Source organism: Harpia harpyja, chromosome 21 (genome assembly GCF_026419915.1).
Source record: "Harpia harpyja isolate bHarHar1 chromosome 21, bHarHar1 primary haplotype, whole genome shotgun sequence".
NCBI lineage: Eukaryota > Metazoa > Chordata > Aves > Accipitriformes > Accipitridae > Harpia > Harpia harpyja.
In genome coordinates, this window is record NC_068960.1 from 7,042,627 (window position 1) to 7,068,209 (window position 25,583).

Sequence of the window (25,583 nt, forward strand, 5' to 3'; positions counted from 1 at the left end):
CCAAGATATTCTTCGCTTGTGGGTGAGCAAAGCTGATCTCGCCTCTGCTGCCGTCAGGCTCCAGGTGCGGTGGAGCCGGATGATGCCTGTGGCGCTCGCAGGGCTGCGCTGGACAGGCTGGATGTGGTTCCTGTGTAGCGCAGGCACTCCTGGCAGGAGGCAATTAGTGTGTCAGGTTGGGTTAATTAGTGGCATCGCCTGGTTTTGTACATGCACAGAAATGTACGTGTAATATGCATGCGCACACATGCATGTATGCATATAATAGACATGCATAATAGATGAATGTGTGCCTGTGTCTGCGCTGCTGTATATAGATATATAAAGAAAGTCTCTCTCTCTCTCCCCTCATGTATGTGTTTTTCTATAAAAAGAAAGCAATGATGACCACTTAAAACTAGGCAGGTCTTGCCGCTCAGTAGGAAGCGGCACAGCGTGGTCGTGCCTGCGTGCCTTCTGCTTGCTGCACACACGGTGATTTATTAGCCGGGCTGTGTCTCTCCAGCCCTGTGCTCCAGACCAGCCTGTCATGCCTGCAGCACCATGGGGTCTTGTGCATTTGTGGGCCCCAGGGAGCTGCTCCGGCAGGGCTGCTCCCGAATTTACCCTCCCCTCCATCTGCTCTGCCTGGTGGGATATGCAAGTCCCCCGGTGCGGAGTAGGTGCTGCTTGTCACCAGGTGCTGCTTTAGCACAGCAAAGTATCGCTGGGTCGCTCTCAGTTACCTCCCTGGCCACAACTTAAACCAAAATCAGAGGAAGAAGTTCTTTTCTGTGAAAGCTGCATCCCACCATTGTGCTTGTGTCTCTGGTTTGCTGGGCTTTGGTGGTCCGCTTAGCCCAGCTGCAAGGAATGGAGTCAGGGTTATACTGTTACTTGTTTTTTGGGTTTAAAAGGCTGAGCTTTCTGCTGGGTGCTCGTGGAAGGAGCAGTCTCGCAGGTCTCACATGGTTGCTTCTGCCTTCGTGTCGGTGGTTTGGCAGGACACGCTCTGATGCCATCTGATAAGGCCCAGGTTGAATTTCTTTCGACTTCCCTGAAATTGGTCTGCCCCTTCGGCTGAGCGAGGGCTGCAAGAAGATGACAGCCCCTGGGGTAAGCTCCTGCCCTTTGGGACCGGAGGCAGCCCCCGAATTCGCCTGCAGTCCCCCGCTGCCCTTCGCTCCCTCCCGTACTCCCCCAGCAGCACCCAGAGGTGCTGCCTCTCCCCGATCTGAAGCGCTTGAGCCTGATTTAGGCTCCTGTCTCATATTTCTGGGGTTTGATCCCTCCCCACCTAATCCTGTCACCAATCTGGCTCCCACCAGGGCAGGGTTTGGGTTTGGTTTTTTTTCCACTGAGAAGCTCAGCAGTAATCCAGAGCATTGCATGCTGCTCTCCACTTGGCTTTTCTGCTGCAATACCCCAGAAGAAAGCAGGCTCATCTCCTGGGTGGGATAATCCCACATGTGCTTGTTCGACCCCTGAAACGGCTGGGAGAGCCCTGCCGCCCCGGCGGCATTTGCTGGAGTAAGGCACCCAAAGGGATGAAAGACGGACGGACGAAGCGGATCGCCGTGCTGCCGTCCCAGGGCTTCGTGGGGTGGGACAGCACGACGTGACTTGGCTGGAGGTGTAGTTCCTGCGTGACCTCAGCCTGGCGGCTTCATCAGCTTCTCGGTGTGTCCTGATGGCAAACGAGAGCCTGAAACCAGCCCCAGCACCCTGCTCAAAGTGGGCGTAGCTGGGTGCTTTCGTGATGTGGGTGTCCGGAGGGGGAGGGCAAGATGTGTCTTGGGCTCTGACCATTTTAAAGGATGTCGGTGTGGTCCCTTGTTAGCACTTACCCACCACCAGAGCCAGCCGGGGTGACGCGGAGGCACCGGCTGGAGCTGGAGACTGATCTTCTGCGGAGGGCTGGCCCGTGTCCTGGGGCACCCGAACTGTCCGTCCCTCCTGGGGGCACAAGGCTGGAGCCAGCCTTACCTGTCCCCAGATCTCCATCTGGGCGTGGGAGGCAGAAAGCTGCAGAAGAGGATTTCCCACCGCTCCCAGCTCCTCTCCGGGGCTGAAGCTCCCTCTGCAGGGCTTCGAGAAGCCATGGCAGGAGCTGTCGTCTGCTGCTGCCATCCCCCGCGTCACCATCGCCCTTAGGATGATGCTCAGAGGTGGGCTGCGGACCAAGGGCTTTGGATGGTCTCTGGAGAGATGAGCAAAACGCTTTTCCCCAGTGCTCCTCCTTTCCTGAGCCACGCCAGCAGCTTTCAGGATGGGAAGAGGTGGCGTGAGGGATCGATCAGCGGAAGGGTTCATTGCTTGAGCTCCAGGCGTGGATGAGCAGGAGGTATGGGGAGAAGAATTTGCATTTTTGTCTGGGCTTGTCGGTCTGAGGCTGCCACGGCAATGTGGGTGGCTCTGGTGCAGGATGGAGACTGGCGGGACACCAAGGGGGCAGGCGGAGCGGGGGTCTGCGGCGGCACTGCAAGCAGACCAGGAGGAAGCCGAGAGCCTGGAAAAGCCATTTGCAAAGGTGCAGGCAGTAGTTCGTTTTCTCTCCTTGTTCCGAGACATAAATCAGTGAAAGGAATCTCTGCTAATGAGCTACGGAGGCGACACCTTCCCGTCTGAAAACACTGAGCGGTTTGATGTTGGTTTAATACATCAGATATCATCTCCTCACTCTATCTGTGGCATTGTTCATAATTATACCCACAGAAAATTTTTAGCAACTGAGCCTTCTGGCTTTGCATGTGCAGATATAGGTTTGTATAAAGAAAGGCGGTGGTGCCCCTTCCTCCAGCGATGGATGATCAATATTCTGAGAAGCAATTGACTGCTGGAAGTCAATGAGGACTTTGGCCTCTGCTTTTCTGCAGGGTGAAACCCTATCTCGCATCACGATCATGAAGGAGACCCACATATATATATATATATATATATAGCCATCCAGTTGGTGACTGTATGAAATAACATTTTAACATTACAGCTTATTGTTCATTACTTCCAGCCTGGTTTGGTCACCATTAACTTCAGGAGCCAGTTTCTCTCGCTGATCCTCTTTGTGCTGCTATCTGGGGTCTGCTTAGCTGCTTAGGGTAGAAAAGCAAGTGATAAGTAAGTAAAACCTCAGACAAGTAGGTCAGAGTTTTCCAAAACATTGTTTGTATATGTCCTATTATGGTTTGTGGGTTTTTTTTCCTTTAACTTGAAGTAGATTAACAAACCAAAGCAAAGCATTTGAACTTTTAGAGGGTGGCTATTTACCACGTTAGACCATTTTTGAGATACCCACAATTCAACGCCTTAAAACTGAGATCTCCAAAATTAGACGTAAGAGCCTTCCCCCCCACCCCCCAATCATTTTTAAAGCATAAAAAGTTAAAATTTTACTGAAAGCTGACTTCTACTTTGATATGGTCTTTCCTACTCTACAGCAACCTCACCTGAAAGGGTTGACAGCGTTTATTTTAGGATCGCGTCTGGCTCATTGAACCTGTCCCTGACGTGTGAAGCTTCACGTGCGTTAACGACAGCCGGATAGTTCAGCATCTGTCTCCCCGCAGCTCAGCACCCCGGTGCAGGCAGCTCTTACATCTCCCTTCCAAAATGCCTTTCCTTTGCCCATACCTTTAGACCACAAGGCAGTATTTGAGAGCTCCCTGTGTGGATCACTTAATGCGGCATTTCTCAGTGAAACCTTCAAAAAGGTACCCAGTGCAACACAAGCTCTGTGGGTCTCACCAGAGACAAATGGATAAATGAGTTTAAAAACAAAGAAGTTATAAAACAACTATTTTGTAGGGGGAAAAAAAAAACCAAAAAACCCACAAAAAAAGGAGAGAAATTTTTGCCAAGGAAAGGAAGAAGTGCCAGAGCTTCTGGGAATTGAGCTGGAACTTCAATATCACTGTGCTTATCCTTAGAGGACTTGCAGATATAACTGATAGACCGGAGTACAAACATTAAGAGATATTTAGCCACTCTTTTAGCAAAACATTGAAGTATGTTGCTAAAATTTGGGTGGGATTCAGGTGTTCCTTGCATGTCCTGCCCACAGTCAGCTTGTGGCTGCTGGAGGTACCGGGCGGGCAGGGGGTGGCGGTGGGCAGGCTGCAGAGGTGTCGGGCTGCTTTTGTACCCAGCCAGCACGAGCCAGGCAGTGTTTATAGGGTCAAGCTCAATGCTGGGCTCAATATCTCAAATGCTGACTTGTTCCTGGTTTTGCCAGTTGAGAGACATGCTTAAATTCTTCTCTCTACAGAAAGCCCCTTGAGGGCTGCAGAGCTCCATGCACATCTTGCAGCCTGGGACAGCAGCTGGATGTTCCCCATCCTTCACCCATTTGCTGCTTTCTTTTATGTCTGTATCTTATTTTTTCTAGGACTGCTGCTAAACTGCGCGCTGTCACTTGGGACAAAGTGATGGGAGAGATGAAACGCAGCAGGTTCGTGTTGTTTTATGTGCAGACTGTTACTCACTATGCTTTTCTTTCTCGTTATTAGGAAATAGTGGATTGGTTCAACGCCATCCGGGCAGCACGTTTTCATTACTTACAAGTGGCATTCCCTGGAGCCAGCGATGTTGATGTGAGTTTTCCTGCAGTTGTTTTTTTTTTTTTTTCCCTCTTGCTCATTTTTAGCATCTTGTTAACAAGCTGGAAAGCTTGGATAGTGTGCCATCCTTCAGAGCGTTTTGCAATTACTGGGCTGAAATGATTGTGGTGGGATGTCGAGCCCATGTGCAGCACCTGCTACCAACATCCAGCCTTGGAACCCGCGTGCGTGTGTGTGCACACATGTTCACCCTCAAAATGTGAGTCGCGTGTATGAGTAACTCCAGTGCTGTCACCTATACAGAAGCCATAAGCGTCTTTCTCAAAGATGGTTGCTGTAATATTAAAAGCTGAAACAAAGGCTGCAAGGTAGAAAAGATGAAGGCAAAAGAATGTCAGTGCTGTACCCAGGCCTCTGGGATGAGTTCTGGTGTGCAGGTCAATGCAGCCTGTCTTATGAATCTCTGTCTTGTATTTTCCGGGAGCTGGAACTGCTGATTGCATTACCTTTTGCTAATATAATACTAGAGGCAATATTAACGCAAGCTGACAGTAAGTGCCTTGTGTTGCAGTTGCACTGCAATTGGTGTGCAACGTCACTGGTGGTTGTTGTTGTTGATTGCTCTCTGTTACCTCCTTGACTTTGTAGATTTTGAAATCCAATTGCATTACCTGCCTTCTATTAATTACCTGGGAGGGGCCCAGTCATGGTCCGGGGCCGGCTCTGAGCTGCAGGGTGGCTCCGTCCCCCGGCTGCCCGTGCGCCCCGAGGACCCCCGGAGCCAAAGCCTTTCCCGTCGGACCCCTGCACCGACGTTGTCCTAATCCATGGGGAGAATAAAGAAGGACGGTCCCGTAGCTGGTATCTGATCCCCAACATGAGGGACTTCAGACAGTTTTCTGACAAGAAGTTAAACTGGGCAAATAGCAAAAACCGTGAGAAGAGCCTCGTTAGCCGGCTATAGTAGAGTCACTGTACAGCGTATACTTCCCTTAATCATTTCTACCCCTCTCCATATCCTCTACTTCTGTTAAAGTTGGTTGACATATCTGAAACAAATTGCCCAAAAAAACCCACAGACCTTAACAGAGTTGCCGTTTGTCCAGCAGCTGGCGAGAGTGTTTATATGCTCACCTGCTGGCAGTTTTGTTGGGAGATAAGCTATTTATATTTTTACATGTCATCCTCTTCTCATCTATTATTCTTTGGAGGAAACAGAGGAGTGTAATGTTTAGCGAGGTTTAATTTACGACCTTGAAATACTGAACAACACTTCATAGCGTTCAGCTTGGGGAGACCTCTGTGGAGACTGGGTGGTGCACACGAGGTAGCTCCATCCTGGGTGTTGCCTTCATTAGCATCTAATTTACGATTCCTTTACCCTGTCAGAGAGATGAAAAGGCATTAAATTTAAACAGGAGCCAGGTTAAATGCGGTAGAGGTATAAATTGCTCACGCCACTCTAAGGATGCCTGAGCTCCTTGCTTAGCAAAGAGTCCTCAGCCCCATCCCAGGAGCAAACACCGGGGCTATAAACGCTGCAGAGCCCTTCGCTGCCCACGATGAAGCGTCCAAGACGAAGATGCTCCCAGCTGCCGCGAAACAGCCGTGTGATTCTTCGGACTGTTGTATTTTGGGGTGTCTTTGCCCTACAAGTACACGCCTGCTCGACCAGAGCTGCTGTTGGGCAGAGTTAGGTGTCATGGGAGTGCGGTTTGGCAAGCGGAGCTGTTGATAACCTGTTTAAATGAAAGCCAGGAGCAGGGGTGGGGAGCCACATGGCCAGGCTCGTCGGCTCTGGTTTTGGTGAGACTTGTCATCTTTCAAGAGGCTTTTAGAGGCACCTGCAAAGATCTTGCAGCTACTGCCTTGCCTTCGCTAAGCAGCATTAAAAATATCCCTGGCGCTGGTAGCTGTTGTCAGTAATATCTGCAGGGAAGGGGGAATGTACAGGCAGCACGTGTTAGTGGGGTTTTACAGGCAAATTATACTTTAGGGCTCGCGTGAGGAGCTCCCACTGTGTCTGGTGGAGGACACGCATCGCCAGAGCTGACCGGCGAAGTGGGATTTGGCCCAGGGGCTTCTCCTGGAGGCTGCTGGCTTTGCTGGTGAAATGCTCCAAGGTGCTTCGTGTTTCTGCACCCGCCTCTTCTGAGCGCTTTGGAGGAGTGGGACTGAAGCGCTCAGCCAGAGCCGTCGGGTGGGCTCGGGGCCGGGGGCGAGCTCGACGTGGGCTTTCCTTCCAGTGCCCCCCAGCCCTGTCCCGCACGCCCGGGGACCCCCCAGTGCCCTCCATCTGACGCTGCTCTCTTTTTCTCTCCTCTTGGGTTGCTCCAGCTGGTGCCAAAGCTTTCTAGAAACTACCTGAAGGAAGGGTACATGGAGAAAACAGGGCCAAAGGTAGGATATAAAACATTTCTGCAGTCCCTCTAAACATGAGTCTTGCTCTGTACAGGGCCGAGAAGGGTCCGCTGGTGGGAGAAACCCACCCTTACCGGAGAGGCAAAACCTTAACGCCATGAGTGTGTTACTACACTTTTCTCACCTGGGAGCAAACATTAAAAAAAATCCAAAACCACTTCACAAACCAGCCACCCCATCTCCCCTCCTGCTGGCCCGGACCCTGGCTGGGGTGGCTCACGGTGGCCCAGAAGCCGCCTGTTCCCAACTCCCCCAGCCTGTCGGGCTCCTCCGAGTGCCTTCAGACTCCTGGGTCGTGCCTGGTAAGAGAGGACCTGTGCCGCTTTGGTCTGTAATCCGGCATTTTTTGACTCTTCAGCAAACAGAGGGATTCAAGAAGCGATGGTTCACCATGGATGACCGACGGCTCATGTATTTCAAAGATCCCCTGGTAAGACGAAGGTGCCTGGGCTGTCTGTTGGGAATTACCTGCAATAATAGTAATAGTGGTGGTAGTAATAATAATAATAATAGTAATAATAATAAGAAGTAAAAATAATCATCTGCAGTGATGCTCAGGCTGGTGGGAGAGCCAAGAGGGCACTGAGCCATCACTGCCAGGCGGATCTGCCTGGTGTCTAGCCTGCAGTAGCCCTCTGCCTTCACCAAAAATGCTTTGGAAACCCTGTGCACCAGCTGCAGGTTTTTCCGCATCTGGATTTTGGATCCCCGGTGCTGGTCCTGTATTGTGGGTGTCCCTGGGAGGAGCTGGAGCGGGACTTCGTGGGGTGGCTGGTGCTTTTGGTGTTTGGCTGCTGCACTTTGCTGATGGGGCTTCTGGATGGAGCAGGGTGAGCCGGGTCCCGGCTGCCCGGGACACAGAGCTCCCCTTCAATCCCTGCCTGACCGCTCTGCTGTCTCCTAGGATGCCTTTGCTAGAGGGGAAGTTTTTATTGGGAGCAAGGAAAACAGCTACAAGGTCCTGGAAGGGCTCCCGCCATCCACACAGGGAAACCACTGGCAGCACGGGATAACCATCGTCACCCCGGATCGGAAATTCCTCTTCGCCTGCGAGACGGAGGACGACCAGCTGGAGTGGATTACGACTTTTCAGAAAGTTATAAGCCGGCCAATGCTGCCTCAGGAATACGCAGGTGTGTTTGCTGGCGAGGGCTGGAGGTCAGCCTCGGTCCCTTGATTTCCCGTGCATGAGAGGACGGAACGGATGGAGGGGGATCGGGGATGCAGCGGCATCGCTCCCTCGGGTGCGGGGAGGATGCAAAGTCTGTCCAAGCAGAGAGGGACTCGCGCTGGGAGGAGAAGGATCGTATCCTTCCCTCTTCTTCACCTCTGGCGTGATGTCCACGCTGCTCTAAGGACGATCGGTCACCCAGTTATAAGGATAATCGGACCCAAGGGGTATCAGCAGGACAAGGACCATCCGCAGGGTGGGCTCGTGCGGGGCTGTCGCCACCTGCTAGTGCTTGTCCTGGTTTTAGCTTTGTTTTCTCTGTTTTTTTCTTTCAGTGGAAGCCCATTTCAAACATAAACCTTAGCTGGGACTGGCTGGGCAGACCTGAGGAGTGAGCTTCTGTTTACAACACAACGTGGTTTTATTTGAAATGTTAAGAATAATGAATAATAATAATAACAGTAATAATGATAATAATACTTCCCTTTCCCCTCATCATTCACTTGATCATGTCGGAAACCAAGAAGGGCGGCAGCGAAACGTCGGAGAAGATGCTGATCCAACCCGAAATTCGGCTCTGTGGCCGCTCCACAGGACGTGCCGCTGGGACGGGTGGTCCCGCGAGCCCCCTCGTCACCCCACACCCACTGAAAGGGACGTCCCACCCGGCTTCGGCGGGACGGCGAAGACTCTTGGTGGCACATCTCGGGGGAGATGGGGCTTTTCCCCACGCGCTGGTCCCCGGGGGCTGGAGCTGAGCATCCCCGCAGCCCCAGCTCGCTGCCAGCCCTTTTGGCGGGGGGCGGGGGGCTGCGGGTCCCCGAGCGGTGACGTCCCCGTGAGATGCGAAGCATCGACCTGGAAACATCCGAAACGGTGACGCGCGAAATGGCTGAGCCTCCGGACGGCATCGGGGTAAATGAGAAGTAAATTGCCTCACCTGGGGAGCGGTGGTGATGCCGTACCCGGGCTAGGGTGAAATGGGTTTTAGAAATAGAGGGAATGGGCATCGTCGGCCTCGTTACCTGCTTAACGAAGGGCACGGGTTGGGGGGGGCACCGAGCCATGAGGCGATGCTGGGGAAGCAAAGCTTTTGGGGTCGGGGCCCATGCGCTGCTCCCCGGGTCATTCCTGTTTCGTGGTTCTGGGGGATTCACATCATTTTGGGAGCCTGGCGTGGGCTGGGGGGGTTGAGCTTTAGGTGCAGTTTTTCTGACAGGAGATGTAAAAGCCTGTCCCAGCCCACCCCCAGCAGGCACGTCCCTCCAGCCGATGGCACGTTGCTTCTCCAGACTGGTGGTTGCACTTTTTTTTTTTTCAATAATTCTCTTGATTTTTTTTTTTTTGTTGATTTTTCCATCCCCGCCCCCTGCCAAAAAAAAAAAAAAGCTGCTTGAAGTGACGTTTCAGCGCTGTGTTGAGCACTGTAATTCCTGCGGTCGGGGCAGGCAGGCTGGGACTTGCACACCAAGTGCTGGATTTTTACCCAAAAATGAAATTTCCGGTGTCCACTGAAGTACCAGCCCCAGGCACGGACCTGTCCGACGCGTTTCTTATGTTGGTGTGTGTAAATGAGAGCATCTCATCGGCTGTATGCATTCGTTCTGTCACTGGTAAGACAACTGTGGTACTAAATGTCATTCAAACCAATAAATTATTATGTCGGAGCCATCCGTGGCTGTGTGGTGCTGGGGCAGGGGAGGGAGGGGGGTTAAAAAAAAAACAACAAATGAAAAGAAGTAGGTGATGGTGCTGGTCGAGCCCTGGGGGTGTGGGACACCCACAAAACCATCTGCCCCCCCGGGGCTGCTCAGGGCAGGGGAGGGGGAGCAGCTGTGTGTGTGTGTGTGTGTATGTAGAGATCAGGCAAATATATTTCATGTAAACTACACACACATATTTATGTCTACTATATAACACACTCCATATTATACTTATTTGTGTATATGTGTATTATATAGTGTATATTGTATATAGTTATTTTATATAATACTCATATTTTATATTTATGTATGCACACATACACAAAAGATATATATTTCTTAGGACTATAGAAATAAATTCTATGAAGGAGTTGTTGACTATTCAGACACAATTATTTGTGCATAGTTGTTATAGCATATGTAATACACTTTATGTGTGTGTTCCTATGAACACATGCTTCTATATATGTAGCCATCATTAGCCATATACATTTAATTTACAAATATATAAGCTAAATGTATTTCATGCACATGTCTATATGTATAGAGACATTTTTATAATTCCAAATTTAGGTAATTATTTTATATTATAAACATACACATGTGCATGATTTTTACATATATATAATTTATAAATTTAAGATAAATATATTACATATAAATGTACATATATCTACATGCATATGTGTATGCATAACTATAGATAGATGTTTAATTTAAAGTATTTATAAATATGTGTATTGCACATACAGTGTCACTCATTCACACTGAAAAACCAAGGCATGTTAGAAGCAGGGAGCTGCCAGGCTGGGCTGGTTGTTTGTCTTCATAGCTAGCTATAAAGATTGTTTGTGTGCACGTATAATATAATATAATCAGTATTATAAATGATATGCCATACAATTATTTAATTATAAATTATTACATACACAAAAGGCTGTTTATTTGTGTGTGTAGTATATATATTTCAATATGTATTTTATACACACACCTATATTCAGCAGCCCGGACCTGGCAGAGCCGAGGTGAACACGCAAACTCACTTTGAGCTGTATATGCAGGACACAGGAGGGATCGTTGCTGCTGGACACCTTAAGCTATCCCAAGACAGGGACATTCGCTGGCAGCCAAAGGCATGCAGTGACGTGGCTTTTAACCGCTCCTGGCGTCCCAGAGCATTTATTAAATGTCTACAGCATCATCCCAGGTAGGGGGTTCTTCCCTGAACTTGCTGCAAATCAAAGCAATCACATCTGATCCAGCCATTACAGTATGGAACTAAAAAACTATGCCTTTACTGCACAGAGGTAAAGCTGCAGCACTGAGCTCCAGGTGATCCACAGTCAAATGCAGAGGGGGAAAAAAATAGGAAGGAAAGTAAGATCTCTGCTCGTAAAACTAGAAAGCAGCAATACCACATATCCTGGTATAAAGTGTTTATTTGAGACTTCACAATTAACACAAAGTCTTCCTTTCAATGCCTTTTCTTTTTCATACAGTCAATAAATTTGTATTAATCCCTCCCTCCCCCATGCATGATTGCTGTTTATTAATCTAAGCCTTTTTATTTTCATCGTGAAAAAATAAAGCGTTTCTCCACCAGTTCATCTGTTCACTGTACCACTGACATCCGCTGTGCTGCATTAAAGAGGAGGAGAAGTAGAATGGCTATGCCTACCACTGGGGTTGAAGTTACTCCATTATTTATTGATTTATTCTTTTTTTACAGAAAGTGTTAAATGAATCAATCACCAAGAAAAATAAATATATCATAAAGAACCAAAAGTTCTGCAGTATCCCTTTTCTTTACATACAGCTGCAGTTCAAACACATACATTGCTCACAGCAAATCATTTCATTCACTATAAAGCCGTCACCTTTACGTATGGTTGTGAACTTACACTGAAAAAGAACCTATTCCAAAGGAGTAGAGCCACAAGCCAGAGGAGGTATTTTAGATGCCAACTTTTTATACCTAGGCAAGAGAGATCCACATGGCAGCCAATTACCTATGTTCCACTGATCGGCTTTTACTCAAGAGCAATGCAATCTTGTGCTTTTCAGAAGTATCGGCTAAACACACACATGGGCTCGACCAGAGCCAGACCTTAAGTAGTGTGAAAGGCAGTATGAATAGTGTGCATGTTACTTACGGCAGTGGAAGCGAGTTCTTGGTATCAATGTCTCTTGGATGTGCATCTCAACTTATGCTGCTTGGCTCATCTCACAGTACTTTTGGCACCAGCCTCGCAAATAAATTATTCAATTGATCACCCTGCCTTTTGAGATCTTCCTTGGAGGTGGTAGAGTTCAAGGAGGCTTTCTCATAACAAAGACAGTATTGGGTAGGCCATGAAGTACAAGACCCATATTTATGCTTTATTGAATTACTGTGCAAAAGGGAATACTGCATCAGAAACCGTAGAAGACTATATTTTAATCAAAGTCACCAGCCGCTGTATCGGAAACCTGCTAACAATTGCTCCGATTGGTTCGTTTGGCTACTTTTTGTTGGTTGGTTTCTTTTTTTACATAAATAATATAGACCGAACATCATTATAAACATTTCAGCAACCATTTCTAAAAGACTGGAGGAGCCCTCTTAGGCGCCAAGAAACAACTGCAGGATTCAAATTCCAAAACTGTCTTTGGAGTCATCGAATCATCAGATTTACACGGCACCCAGTGACAACAACATTCAGTCGAGCTCGATAGGACTGCTATCTTCCTGACCATCTTCTGTGTCATCATCTTCTCCAGTTCCCATCAGACTGTTTAAGAGATTTCCTAGAATAAAATACAGAACAGTCAAAATTGCTAGTTTTACATTCTCATCTCAAAACCTTTAACTATTCTCCTACCACCCTACTAGGGTGCAGATTTCAAATATGAAAAAAAAAATTTTTTTTTTTTTTTAAAAAGTGAAGAATCTCAGCAGAACATTAGTATTCCCACACTGGTTTCCATTAAGAAATTTATTGATTTGGGAAGCCGTATTTTGATAGTGTTCCTTCTCTAGGATTACACTGGAAAAACCCTAGTGAAAAGTCACATACTTAGGTACTATAGTTGCTGCTTGAGACAAAAGAAAAAAACCAAACCACCAAATGAGGAAAGACACACCTCCAGCCATGAAACTGTCAAAACCCAGCAATGGTCTGCATCATGCTATAATGAACTTGTTTGAGGCATGTATGCATTCTCCCCATTTTATTCAATTTAAAGATGCTTGAATTGCTGAAAAGCTGTTATTTACATATGGGATCTATGAGATGCTCATGCTTTTCATCAAACTTTGGGTATCGGTGAATTCACTTTTGCAGGTAAAGCTGCAATTCAGTTTACAAACAAACAGAGAAGCTTAATTCTCAAGAAAAAACAATCGATTTTACAAAAGTAATCCAGTTCAATTTGCTCACGTTTTATTCAAGAGCCAGGAAATGAGGGCTGAATTTCTCTATTTCCTTTCATTTTTTGTAGAAGGGCAGTACTAATTTCAGAACTTCTACTCTAGGAACATTCATTTTATATCAGGACTGATTAGGCCTCTACCAAAGTCCCAGACTTGACTTAAAGAAAATCAGCCACTGAAGTCTGAAGAAATTAAGCTTTAACACAAACAAGATTTTTCTTTACATTTGGAAGTCATACCATAATGTCAAAAATTAACCATAAGAGTCATTTACAGAGTCTCCCCTTCCCAAAGATGAAAAGTCTACTAGCTTCAGCAAATTAATTTCACATGCAACCAATTCATCTTGTATTCTACAGTAGTGACTGTTTCCACAGGCTATGAAAAAACTCATACATTCGTTAGAACAAATTATCTGTTTCCAGCACAGCCGTTTTGTATAAGCCACTGCTCTGAAAAGACTGGTGGTACCTATAAACAATAGTCAGCATAAGCCTTACCTAGTAATCCTCCATAGGATGATGTCTGCTTGGGCGGAACACCAAAGAAAAGCTGTCCTATTCTGTCTAGGTACTGAAACGACAGGAGACGAAGAACAGTGTCAACTACTTTGTTTACAGGTGGAAATACTATGGGCAGCGGTCATGCCACACAAGCTACATCGCTGACTTGTATCTACAAGTCACAAAACAGGAGACAATCAGCTATTATTTAACTAATTCTGTAGGTTAAATCCTGTTTACAACTAAAAGTAACTCACCTCATTATACATGGGATCTCTTTTCAGCGAAGGTTGATACTGTTCACACAATACTGTAAATACTGTTAGTTTTCCTCTAGAAAGGAAACAACCAAAAATGTAATCTCAGACACAACTGAAAAGGAAACCAAGAACAACATGAGAAAAATCGGACTGTACCCATCAACTGCCAGCAACAGAAACCAGATGAAGTTTAGCAGTGGTTGAACAAAAGGCGGACCCTTTTCTATTGAAGGATGTTTCTGTGTGTATGTTGTAAAAACAACTGATGCGCTGGTCTTATTTTTTAGGCAGAGAAATCTGAAAAAGGAAACAGAACAGAGCAAGTTAAAAATAAAAGGCAGAGAAGTAGTTTTACATGCAGAAAGAAAAAGGGAAGCCAACTGCTCAACAATCTCTACTTCATTTGTGCATAGAAACTGTCTCGGGCTTAAACTGATGGCAAAAACCTCTAACTGGTAGAGGTGTACATCTTTGGCAATGGTTTGGCTATTAACCGAGGAAGGGGAAAGTCGCTACTAAACTACATTGTGGAATAAGCAGGTTGGGAGGGAGAAGTGACATGAAGTATTAATAGAATGAGTTTAACCAAGATCTAAGCAGATTGTATACAGGACAGTTACTAAAAGATGGCATCAATTAAATAAAAACGTGGAAATACTGTCCACCGCGCAATTCAAATTAAACATGACATTGCATTTACTGGTCCAGAGTTTACTATGCTGAGGTAAAAACCTAATTAAAGACCTCTCTCCTGGTCCCATCCACTCCCAAACACATCTCCTTTCAGTATGTATCTGGCAGCATCCGATGACTCTGTCATTCTATTAGCAGTACCTCAAAATAACACGGCATCAGGATCACTAATAAGTTTGACACACATGTCTAAAAGTCTCATAATAAAGCTACACTTCGAGCTCCCAAGCCATTTGTCACCACTTAACAGATCAATTTCCCAAACTGATCAAATCTTTGTTCGGGTCCAGTTAATTTAACTGGCAATCTCTGCAAGTCCCATAGGCCTAACAAGAGGGTTTATCTGGGACAAATGCTGTCAGCAAGCACTGGGAAGGCTGCCACGAGCAGTCTCATTCTTGTCACAGGCTGGCCTCTAATTCTGTACCCTCACATATGCAAGGGCATTGGGCTCTTTTGCCTTACTGCTGAACTGCAATTATTTTCATGAGAGTATAAACTGCTATGTAAGAGGATTTAGTACAGTATTTGAGACATAGGCCACTAAGAGATGCAGTAGTAGTGCTGTATAAATATTGAAAAAATAACCCCCTACTAGTAACTTCTCCCCAGAATTCCCCCCCCCCCCCCGAAAAAAAGCCCCATAAAATTGTTTAAGAGTCCTGCATATACTGGATTTCCATAAAAGATCTTCTACTGCTCAAAATCACTGCAATCTATATCAACCAGCTATGGAAAGCAGGACAAATCTGATATGACAGCTCAGCACTGCCAAAAGAGAGACAGACTTGCTCTCACCTCCTCCCTCTCCCCCAACACCTACTCTCTCCCTGACTCCCTGCTGCACAGTCCTGTCTCCACCTCCTCCTCAGACTCCTCCATGAGCTGCTTTCTCTGACTGAAGAAAGCCATCAGCTGATTAAACACAGTAAAATTGGCTTTGTCAGCCTTAATTGTACATGAGCTCTGCAAAGGCACATAATAGCTTACATTCCCACCTCCTACAAAATAAATGCCCAAAGTAAATGAAAGCCACCAGCAACTCTGTCAAACCAAGAACCATCGCACTGCTGCTCACAGACCAGGGTGACCCAAGACAAATTGTCTCTTAGGACAACGAGACTGAGAGCGAGTACTACACTAAAGGTAAAAATAGAGCCTACTTAGGTCCAGTCTTAGTTAAAACATCAAGGTAAGCCCTAACCAGACATAAAGCGGTATTAACAAAGCTAAGAATTGTGCTTTCAGGGTCAAACAGATTACATTAATTCTTCAGGCAATTAACATGGTTTCAGGTTTCGACCTTAATATGTTGCGGGGTTTTTTTTTTTCTCTCCCCAATCTGACCAATTCAACACCAGTTTTGAGATGGTTTTCTCCTGTTGTTACCACGTAAAGTGAGTTTCAGAAGCTCTGGCCAGTTTCACAGTTTCTTTTGAAACGCATGCATGGTTAACCCACAGTTACCGTGATTAAATTAGATTGGCCTCCAACACAGTGTCATCTCAGCAAAATAGTTAAAAAAAAAAAGTTTAACACCTACTGTAGTACTGCCTGTGCTACAAACATGTCCACCTCACTGCGATATCCCCTGGACGAGGAGTATTCTACTAGCATATTTGCACATCCTTCGCCATCTGTGGAGTGCAAGAAGTGATACCGAGATTCACTATAGTTTTGCTCTATAAAAGGAAAAAGAAAATGGCTTTTAAGAAATCAGTTCATCATACCTGAATGTAAAAACAAATCCGTTAGGCTTGTACACTACAGCTGGTAAAAGGACAAGAGCTACACACATGGTATATAAACAAGACAACTAGCAAAAAGAAGAGTGGGCTTTTTCCTTTGTAAGTTACAAACAATTTATAAAGGGACATATTAAATATGTTATCCTAAATACATCTGAACAACTGTTATTAAATACAGTTTATTCAATGCCACCACAAAATACAGCTACCACTGGGACAAACAGTTTGAGCTGCGGTCATATCATTTTATCTAACTGCATGCTGACACTTCATGTGCTATCATCAGTGCTTGGGAGAAGAATCAAGTAGTTCCATATTAGACTATGTGCACCAAGAAGTCAAACACCACCTTCAGTGTCCTTCTTTCTAAGTGCACAGAAAGAAAGAAGACATTTCCTATTTTTAGCTTAGCCCACTCTTGCTATCAGAATTAAAATTGCTTCCATATGCTGAATAGAACAGCAATTACACAGGGAAAAAAGGTGTAAGAAATAGCAATGATTTGTTAGAACTTAACTTGAAGCAAAGCATCATGCAAAATCACTGCAATGACAAATCAAAACGGGATAGCTGCTAATTTTTGGAATTTAAAAGCTTTGTTTTAAAAATCTGAGCCTTTTGTGATGAAACTCTCAAAAACTACAGACTAAGAAAACGTACGCATTTTGCTCTTCAAAAGAACAGTGAGCAGATGGCTACAAAATGGGGGTTTTTTACTTTCAGAATACAACCTTTTCTTATCCTAATTGTATCTCAGCTTCTAACTTAAATGCTCTGAGGAAAATCCTCCCTTTCTGGCTGGCAGCAGCCATCAAGCTAACGTAAGCCCCATGAGAACAGCTACGGGATTGCCCATGGCACGCAGGAAGGCAACGAGCTGGAATGTTGACCATTGGGTCAGGATTGTTCTATGAAATCACTATCATCACTTTGCAGCTACTGAAAAATTTAAAATAAACAATCAATCATCTTGCACAGCTATTAACTCACGAGAAACCACAGAAGAGATGGCATTTATTCAACTGTTCTCACTCATCTTTGTTATGGTTCAAACATAAGACTTTAAAAACTAGCTATCATTCACAATTAAAATAATTATTTAATGCATTTTTGGTTTATCTTACATCCCATCACAAGTGGTAAAATCCCACATAAATCAAAGGCAACAGCATTCATTCTGGAATAAGCCTGCTGGTCAACATCTCAAAAAGTACCTAATTACAGATCCAAAGACTGTTTTGGATGCTAGGTGGTGTATTTCAATCTTTGTCATGTTTATACAGGATTTAAAACCAAAAAAACGCACAACAGAACAGCTTTGCTTGCCAGCAATTTTCCTTCTAATGACTCCATCAAACTATCTCAGCGTCTAAAGGATCAACCTTCCTTTTACAGAGAGCAGCAGTTGTGTTTTGGGTTTTGCACTAATATAGAGTTACAGCCCCAGGGTTTTTTTGTTAGTAACATTAAGCTGAAATTATTGCAAAAATCAGGTAATAGCAGAACTCAATCAATCATTTCCATCTCAGCTTCCTTAGATTATTTCCAAAGTAGATCTCTTACAATATCATACTTCCAACATTTTCAAAACAAAGCACAGAAAAGCCAGTTAATTTTTCTTACCTTTCCACAGGGTAATTGCTAGTAACTGGTGTAGTTTTGGATGTCCAAGTTTTCCTGATCCCCCGCTAGACCATTTTAGTGCTCTGGATACGAAAGCCACTCTTTCGGGAGAATTTGGATCCATTAAACTAAACAATTTAGCCAAGTTTTCTAGAAGCAATAAGATTCACAAATATTTAGCATTAACAGAAATAGGATGAACTGCTGCTTCTAGTGCATCTTTAAGTTACAGTGCTATCGTGTCTTTAACCTCCCTTAACAGCCTCCATAAGCCACCTTAAAAAAAGAGTGACTTTGAACTTGAGCCACTTCTCATACATCAAGTCAATCTTGCATCTATCAGCCAGCCATATTCATATCACTCCTCCACAGCCAAAAGCTGTGCCTTGCAGTCAGCTGGTGACAGCTTCCCTGTCTCATCGTTTGGGATAGGATATCCCAGAGGACCATGCAGTTCCAAGGAGGAGGAAAGACTGCAGGTTATGGGACTGCTTGCCATTCACAGGGAAGCTGTGAGGGACAGAGGGCTGTAGTTTGGAAAAGCACCACCATAAGTCATAGATGGGATACAAAATGTTAGTGCCGATCTAAGTAAACAAAGAACGGCCTCTGTTTGTCTGTCTCCATCCACAGGTTGTTAATAGGAGCAGTTCACCCATGCTGCAGCAGTAGTCTGGCCAGGCAGCTCTTAAGAATGTCTCCCTGAATTGCCTGCTTACCAAATCTCACAGTCAAACAAGAAAAATTTCCTTGTGAACAGCTGAATCACAAATAATGTGCACGCTACCACACTGCTAGGGTGGGAAACCACCACCCACCAAAGCCCTGGGGACATCAGTGACTGTGCAGACAATATGTTACTGCTGTGTTGAGGAACGGACAATGCCACAAGACTGCAGTATTTGTTCTAAGCATGCCCACAAAGTTATCAGGAATCCATTATTCTCTAATAAAGTTTTCCCCCAGTCCATTTCTAGGATGAAGGTAACCCTTAGCCATGTGGGAGGGCATACAAAAAGGATTTCAGGTTTCAAGTCTGTTAACAACAGTCACTATGAAGTGAAAGCACATCTAAACACCATCAAACTGAGCGCAAAGGTCACCTCACCTAAAAGGTCATCTGCTACTTTTGCATCCGATTTCTCCAAAGACTCCAAAACCAGCATGGACAGATCAGCAGCACTGTTTTGCTACAAAACAGACACATACTGGTAGTGATGAACATATCAGTACATAAAAGAAAACATCAGCCAGAATTTTGTTAGGAGGCAGATTTAATACTTATATCAACATCTACAGCTAATGCACAGTATCAAGTCTTAACCTCCCCTTATAAAAAGATTATACTAATTTGATGGCATCAAAAGAGAAGCCTCCAGGAAAGCAAAACAAATGTGGTTACAATTGTTGTTTGGATGCTCACAAACACTTCTGCTTTATGTTCCAGTTTGGCATAATCCTTCTTTGTGGAGAAAGGCTCAACAAAGAGATAAAACAGAAGATTACAAAGCAATTACCCCAAACATTTATCATTGAGAATTCACCATTCACCCCTCAAAAACTTGGAATACTGACCCCTCCTCAACCCACACTCACAACCAGTGACTTACCTGGTTATGACTGAAGAACAGCAAAGCCCCTGAATACATTAGTTCTCTTGCTTCTGCATGTTTTCCTTGTGACATATACCTGAAAACAACAGCAAAGCCTTGATAAAAATTACCACTAAATAATTTGTGTACGCTTAAAGTTACTCACGTTTAAAGGATTAAAGATCACTAAAATCTTAAATAAAGGCAATAAGGGATTTATTTTTAAACCAGGTTAGTTTCCATAATGATGTAACTTTTACTGCAAGTTACAATCTTTTTTCTGCTCCAGACTTGAGAGTGTAAGAATGAAAACTGAGAGCTTCAAACCTGATTTGGGCTGGAACAAAGAAAAGGAAATGATCCCAGGAGTTCACCTGTGCAAAAGATGCCAATGCACTGAACCACACTGCTCAGACCGTCACATTAGAGCCTTTACCAAAACCGTCACAGTGAAACAGTTTTCAGAACGCAGCCTGGACAGCTCGCACACCCAGCGCTGCCCAACCGACTCCAGCCCTCTCCTCACCGATGTCTCCTTTCCACTGGTTTAAGTCTCTGTGACCACTACTACTGTCTGCCAGGAGACATCAGCCACATACTAGTCCTCTGCTTGTCTCTGATGGGTAAGAAAAGAACAGCCAACAAGATATACCATGTAACACTTTACAGAGTCACCAATTCATAAAAGAAACAAGTCTGGTTTCTCAATACAGTGCTTCAAAACACACCTGCTGCAGCTTCCACCTTCCTCACTGTCATGGTTTAACCCCAGCCGGCAACGAAGTACCACACAGCCACTCGCTCACTCTCCCCCAGTGGGATGGGGGAGAGAATCATAAGGGTAAAAGTCAGAAAACTCATGGACTGAGATAAAGACAGTTTAATAGGTAAAGCAAAAGCTGTGCACGCAAGCAAAGCAAAATGAGGAATTCATTCCCTACTTCCCATGGGCAGGCAGGTGTTCAGCCATCTCCAGGAAAGCAGGGCTCCATCACGCCTAACGGTTACTTGGGAAGACAAACACCATCGCTCTGAATGTCCCCCACTGCCGCCTTCTTCCCCCACCTTTATATGCTGAGCGTGACATCATATGGTCTGGAATACCCCTTTGGCCAGTTTGGGTCAGCTGTCCCAGCTGTGTCCCCTCCCAACTTCTTGTGCCCCCCCAGCCTACTCGCTGGTGCGGTGGGGTGAGGAGCAGAAAAGGCTTTGGCTCTGAGTAAGCGCTGCTCAGCAATAATGAAAACATCCCTGTGTTATCAACACTGTTTTCAGCACAAATCCTAAACATAGCCTCATACTAGCTACTGTGAGGAAAATTAATTCTATTCCAGTCAAAACCAGCACACTCACTTAAGAGTTAACCAAGAAATGAAGAATAAAAGAATTTGTTCCTAATGTTTACCTCAAGAGCAGGAGCCTCTCACCATGGTGCTGTGATTGCAGCCTCCTGCACATCGTCACTATCGGTAACTAAAGGTCTTGGACAGTCACCTCTCTAGATTATAAACGCAGCATTTCCTATAAAAGCAGTTAAAGTGTGGCAGCAGATACAGTTTCCAATTTCCATTTCTCTTAACTGCTTCTCCGAAAGTCTGTTTTCTGAGTAGTTAATAACAACAGCCAGTTTGCTTATATCAAAAAGATAAGATGTCAGTTCTACCACGCTGCTTTAATATCTGCAATATGCATTTTGTCCTCTACGACACCTGGTCATGCTGTGCCCCTGCTTCACCCCTCTCGGTTCTCAGCAGTCAGAGCAGCCTCTGCTCCTGCAGTGGCAAGGCCTCCCCGTACAGCAGATCCGATGCACGAGCATCCCCGCGGGGTAACAGAGAGGGGCCGGTGGTTCTGGGAGTGAACTGAGGCAGTCAGGGGAGCGGTGGGACAGTGCGGGCATGGAGAGGGTCACACTAACCAGAGGGAAAACGAGCAAACGGTGGATACCGTGCTCTTGTGCTGCAGCGAGATTCCTGTCACACGTGACAGTTCCAGGGACAAGTCCTACTGGTAAAATCAGATCAGACAACAAGCAAGGGAGGAGACAGGCCTCCAAAAACCCCAAGGTCTTTTATCTGTAACAGTTCACAGAACTGTAATAATGGATGGCATGATGGTGTTTTTTTCAGAAAAAGTATCCTCCAAAATTCAGATCTGCAATCACCACTGTAAATGCTCTGCGTGTTAGTCAAACGGATGGGCAGCTCCGACACTTTTACAGTTGGCGTCACATCCAGGTTTGCTTCTTTCTAGGCATTTGGCTCCCAATCTCAGTGTAGACCCACTTTCACAAATTCTGCTTCCAGTAGATTCCCAAGGCTATTTGGGAGCTCCTAGTCTGGGAATTACTACAGCAGATACTAAAAGATGCTGAAAACAGCTTTACAATACAAAATACATTTAAAAGAGTTGTGGTTGTTTTTTTTTAAAAAAACCCTTTTATTTAAAGAGAACTTCTAACAAAAATAAATACTCACTACACTGATCTAAACGGCATTTAGAACAAGAGAGAAACATTTTCATCACTGAAATCCTGGAACAGATCATTCATACCAGAAAAAGTACCTACAAGCAGCAGGAAAACAGACACCAATGTAACAACAACGGGGATGTTGAACTTGGAAGTTTGACTCAATCACCAAATCATAGACAGAGAAGAGTTCAACCCAGCCAGCCCGTACAGTAACAACAGTGGTGGAGGTACTCCTGGTCGGAGGAACACAGGACTCGCAGCTTGGGGTCAGGCAGGAAGAGAAGTTTTCCACCTGCTCCATGGATCACAGGCAGGGATAAGAAGTCTGCAGGAGGCAGGCTTATGGTAATCTTTCCTCCTGCACTTCTTCCCCTCCTCCACCCTCAAACACATCTCAGTTTATGACTTCTGAAACTCTGAGTCAGGATTTCAGGTTTAACGTGCAACTCGTGACAGAACAAATGTTTTAGAGGCCAGTGTTGTTTAAAACACGTAAACACTGGCTATCCCAATTACAATTCCACAGCTGAGATCATCTCACTCTGTGTTATTATGTCTCTGGAAAACTGTTGACATTAACACACATTTTACAGAGGACAGACAAGACTATCCAGGACTCTTTTTTGGCCTCAGCGACTTTCCAAACAAGTTTCACAGTCTCATTACATCTTTTTGCCTAGAAGGAAACGCTCTTCCCAGCTATGCAAATGTTGCCTTTTTATTTAACTGAGCACCTTCTTTCTCTTGAATTTAAAACGGAAGAGGCAGGATCTTCGATTCTAAATTAATTCAGGGAAGCTTAAGCAAAGTATGTGAGTTAATACATTCAGAAGACTGGATGAGAAGTGACCTGCTGAGCCAAGTCATCTTCCGCCACTGCAGCCATCACATCACATAATCCTTACTACAAAATAGGCCATACTCTGTCTTAAATTCAGATTTATTCTCCAATACAATTTAAGTCTTAAGGCCTAGATGGTGCCCTTGCTGATCCCATCAGAAGGCTACAGCAAAAGACAACTGCTTTAATCTAATGGTGCTTGGTAGGGCAGGCTATCTAGTGTACGCTGGTAGCAGAAGCAGACGGTGCACAAGGACTCTCTTCCCCACATACCTGGCTGCTATTTTTCCAAGGATACCCACAGGCCTGTTCCCATTCCAACTCAGAGGAGCTCTGAAGACAGCTGACACACAAGTGAGCTACCAAGACCCAGACAGCAGTTTCCCCACCTGTCCTCTCGCAGCAGAACCACAAACAAAGCAAGCTGGGACCCACCGAGGAAGCCCCTGGAAGAAGCTTCCTATGGAAGTCCTGTGCCCCTGAAAGCAAGGGTCCACATTTTAAATTTTGACAAGAGAAAGGGTGACCACTACAAGTTACGGTGGATGTGAAAAATAAAATTAAAAAAACCTAAAAAAGGTTTGCAATAAAAATAAGTTTCTTAAGACATAACAGGCAGTAGTAGTAGTATTTCTGAAAAAGCGTCCAGGCCTGCTCTACTTAGCCATTGTCACGTACACAAACATTACGCCAACTACAACCTATTCGAACAACGCTCCTCCGTGCAGGTGATCCTTGCCATTCCGAGAGCTGCCCCCCTTCCTAAAAGTGGTACCGGAGGGTGACTGCCGTGCAACAAAGTAGCCCTACTCCTCGGCTGAGCAATCAAGCCAAAAACCTTAAACCCCTGGAACAATCTGCTTCGCAGGCAGGCCGGCCTTTAAAATAAGCTGGCAAACCAGAGGCTGCCGAGACGGCGCCTGCTTGAGGAGCTCAGGGACGGCCCTGGAGCCAGGGACGCGCCGAGAGCCCAGCCCCGAGCCCCCCGGGGAGGCCCACCCAGGCCACCCCGCCTGGCAGGGGAGGCCCTTACTCGGCCTCCTCGGGACGTGGGGCCGCCAGGAGACTTTCGGGGCCGGGGAGGGAAATTCAGCTCTGCCCGTGACCTCTGCCGAGTATGACGCAACACGCCCCCTGCACGTCAACGGGACGGTGTGCTCCCGGGAGGCGGCGGCAGGGAGCCCCCGCCGTGCCCAGCCGCCGCCGCCTCCCTCAGCCGGGCCGGTCGGGTCGGGTCGGGTCGAGGTCGGACCGCCGGGCCGCGGTCGCAGTTCACCTTCAAACCCCGGCCAGCAAGCGGCTCCCCGCGCCGGCCCCAAGCCCCCGCACACGACCCCCGCGCCCCTACAGCGGCGGCCGGGCCTGAGGGAGGGGGGAGGCCGCCGGGCCGCAGCAGCCCCGCGGGGCGCCCGCTGCCCCCGGGCCCCCGCCGCTCACCCTACCCTCCACAAGCACGTACCCGCCCCCCCCAGGGCCCAATGAGGGACCAGGAGGCGGAGATGGGCAGAAGCGGCGGCCAATGGGGAGCGGGCGTGGGCGCGGCGGGCGGCAGCAGGGTAGAGTGCGTGGGAAGGCTCTGGAAGGCCGGGCGGGGGAGGGGCAGGGCGGCGGGCCGGGCCGGGCCGGGCCCTACCTGAAGAAGAGCGTCCGGTACATCTGGTGCGCCTCGTAGTAGTCGCCCTTCTCGACGCTGGCGCGCAGCTTGCCCTCCACGCGCTGCACGCCGCCGCGGTTCCTGCCGCCGCCTTTCGCGGCTTCCTGCTCCGCCGCCATAATCGCCGCCGCCATCAACGCGGAGGAGGGGGAGGGGGAAGGGAGGGCGGGCGCAGCCGCACGCAGCCCCGGAGCGGCGGCACGCCTCGCTGCCCGGCTTCCGCCCGCTCTGACGGCGGCCTGCGAGGCTCAGGAGGCGCGGCTGCGTCAGGCGGGGCCCCCGGGGGGGGCGGGGCCCGGCGGGGGGCGGGGCCTCGCCTGCTCCCGGGGCGGGGCGGAACGGAACAGGGTCGTTTTCATCAGCAAGCTCCACCGAACGGGGGGGGGGGGGGGGGGGGAGTGAGCCCGTCCACCGGCTAAAAACGGAGTTAAAGAAACGCCAACGGTCTTTGGGCTGTGTCAGAGATTGGTTTCGGTATCGAGCCAGCCCGAGGAAAAAGTAGAATATAAAAAAAAAAAAAGCGGGAAGGGCGTGTGGATCGCAGACAGTAACACCAAGCAGTGCAGGGCTGTGGCTCAGGGACACGGGCAAGGCTGAGGAAAGGGTTTAAAAAAACAAACAAGGCCAACCAACCCCCCAACACTTCGAAAGGGTATTGCACGCAGCTGAAAATCATCCAGCAACTACTGACGTGTAGGGTTGTGTTTTTTTTTTTTTTTTTCAAAAGTTTCAAGGTGCACTTAACAGCACAAGACAGGGCTGCCCAGAAACTCCGAAGGAAAAGAAAGGCCAGGGTGTTTGGCTGGCGAACACAGACCGCTCCTGGAGTTGCGCTTCAGAGTTCTGTGGACAGCCCTCAGCCCCAGCACACTTACCAGGGAGGATCGCTTCTGGAGGGAATCGGGGCAGGGGCAGAAAGAGGTCGAGTGTATTTGGAAACGAGCCATGGGGTGAAAG

The 25,583-nt window shown here is 46.9% G+C and overlaps 2 protein-coding genes across 3 annotated transcripts in view; one reads left to right on the forward strand and one right to left on the reverse strand.

Moving 5' to 3' along the window:
- Positions 1-9,791, forward strand: part of ADAP1 (ArfGAP with dual PH domains 1) — a 62,524-nt gene extending 52,733 nt beyond the window's left edge. The window contains exons 7-11 of the mRNA XM_052772929.1: positions 4,482-4,565; positions 6,870-6,932; positions 7,312-7,383; positions 7,858-8,086; positions 8,460-9,791. Coding sequence (XP_052628889.1) covers positions 4,482-4,565; positions 6,870-6,932; positions 7,312-7,383; positions 7,858-8,086; positions 8,460-8,488 — 477 coding nt within the window. The 3' untranslated portion in view covers positions 8,489-9,791. The remainder of the gene's footprint in view (positions 1-4,481; positions 4,566-6,869; positions 6,933-7,311; positions 7,384-7,857; positions 8,087-8,459) is intronic.
- A 1,457-nt stretch (positions 9,792-11,248) lies between these two features.
- GET4 (guided entry of tail-anchored proteins factor 4) lies at positions 11,249-24,799 on the reverse strand. Of its 2 annotated transcripts, none has more exons than XM_052772926.1 (9): positions 24,606-24,799; positions 19,677-19,755; positions 19,175-19,256; positions 18,067-18,216; positions 16,239-16,332; positions 14,159-14,299; positions 14,000-14,075; positions 13,740-13,812; positions 11,249-12,614 (listed from the first exon to the last, which is right to left on the reverse strand). In XM_052772926.1, the coding sequence occupies exons 1-9, from the start codon at positions 24,758-24,760 to the stop codon at positions 12,526-12,528; spliced, it is 939 nt and encodes a 312-aa protein (XP_052628886.1). In that variant the 5' UTR covers positions 24,761-24,799; the 3' UTR covers positions 11,249-12,525. The 2 variants fall into 2 exon arrangements, with proteins under 2 accessions (XP_052628886.1, XP_052628885.1); XM_052772925.1 differs by having other exon boundaries at positions 16,239-16,377; positions 24,606-24,798.
- Between the last annotated feature and the right edge of the window lie 784 nt (positions 24,800-25,583).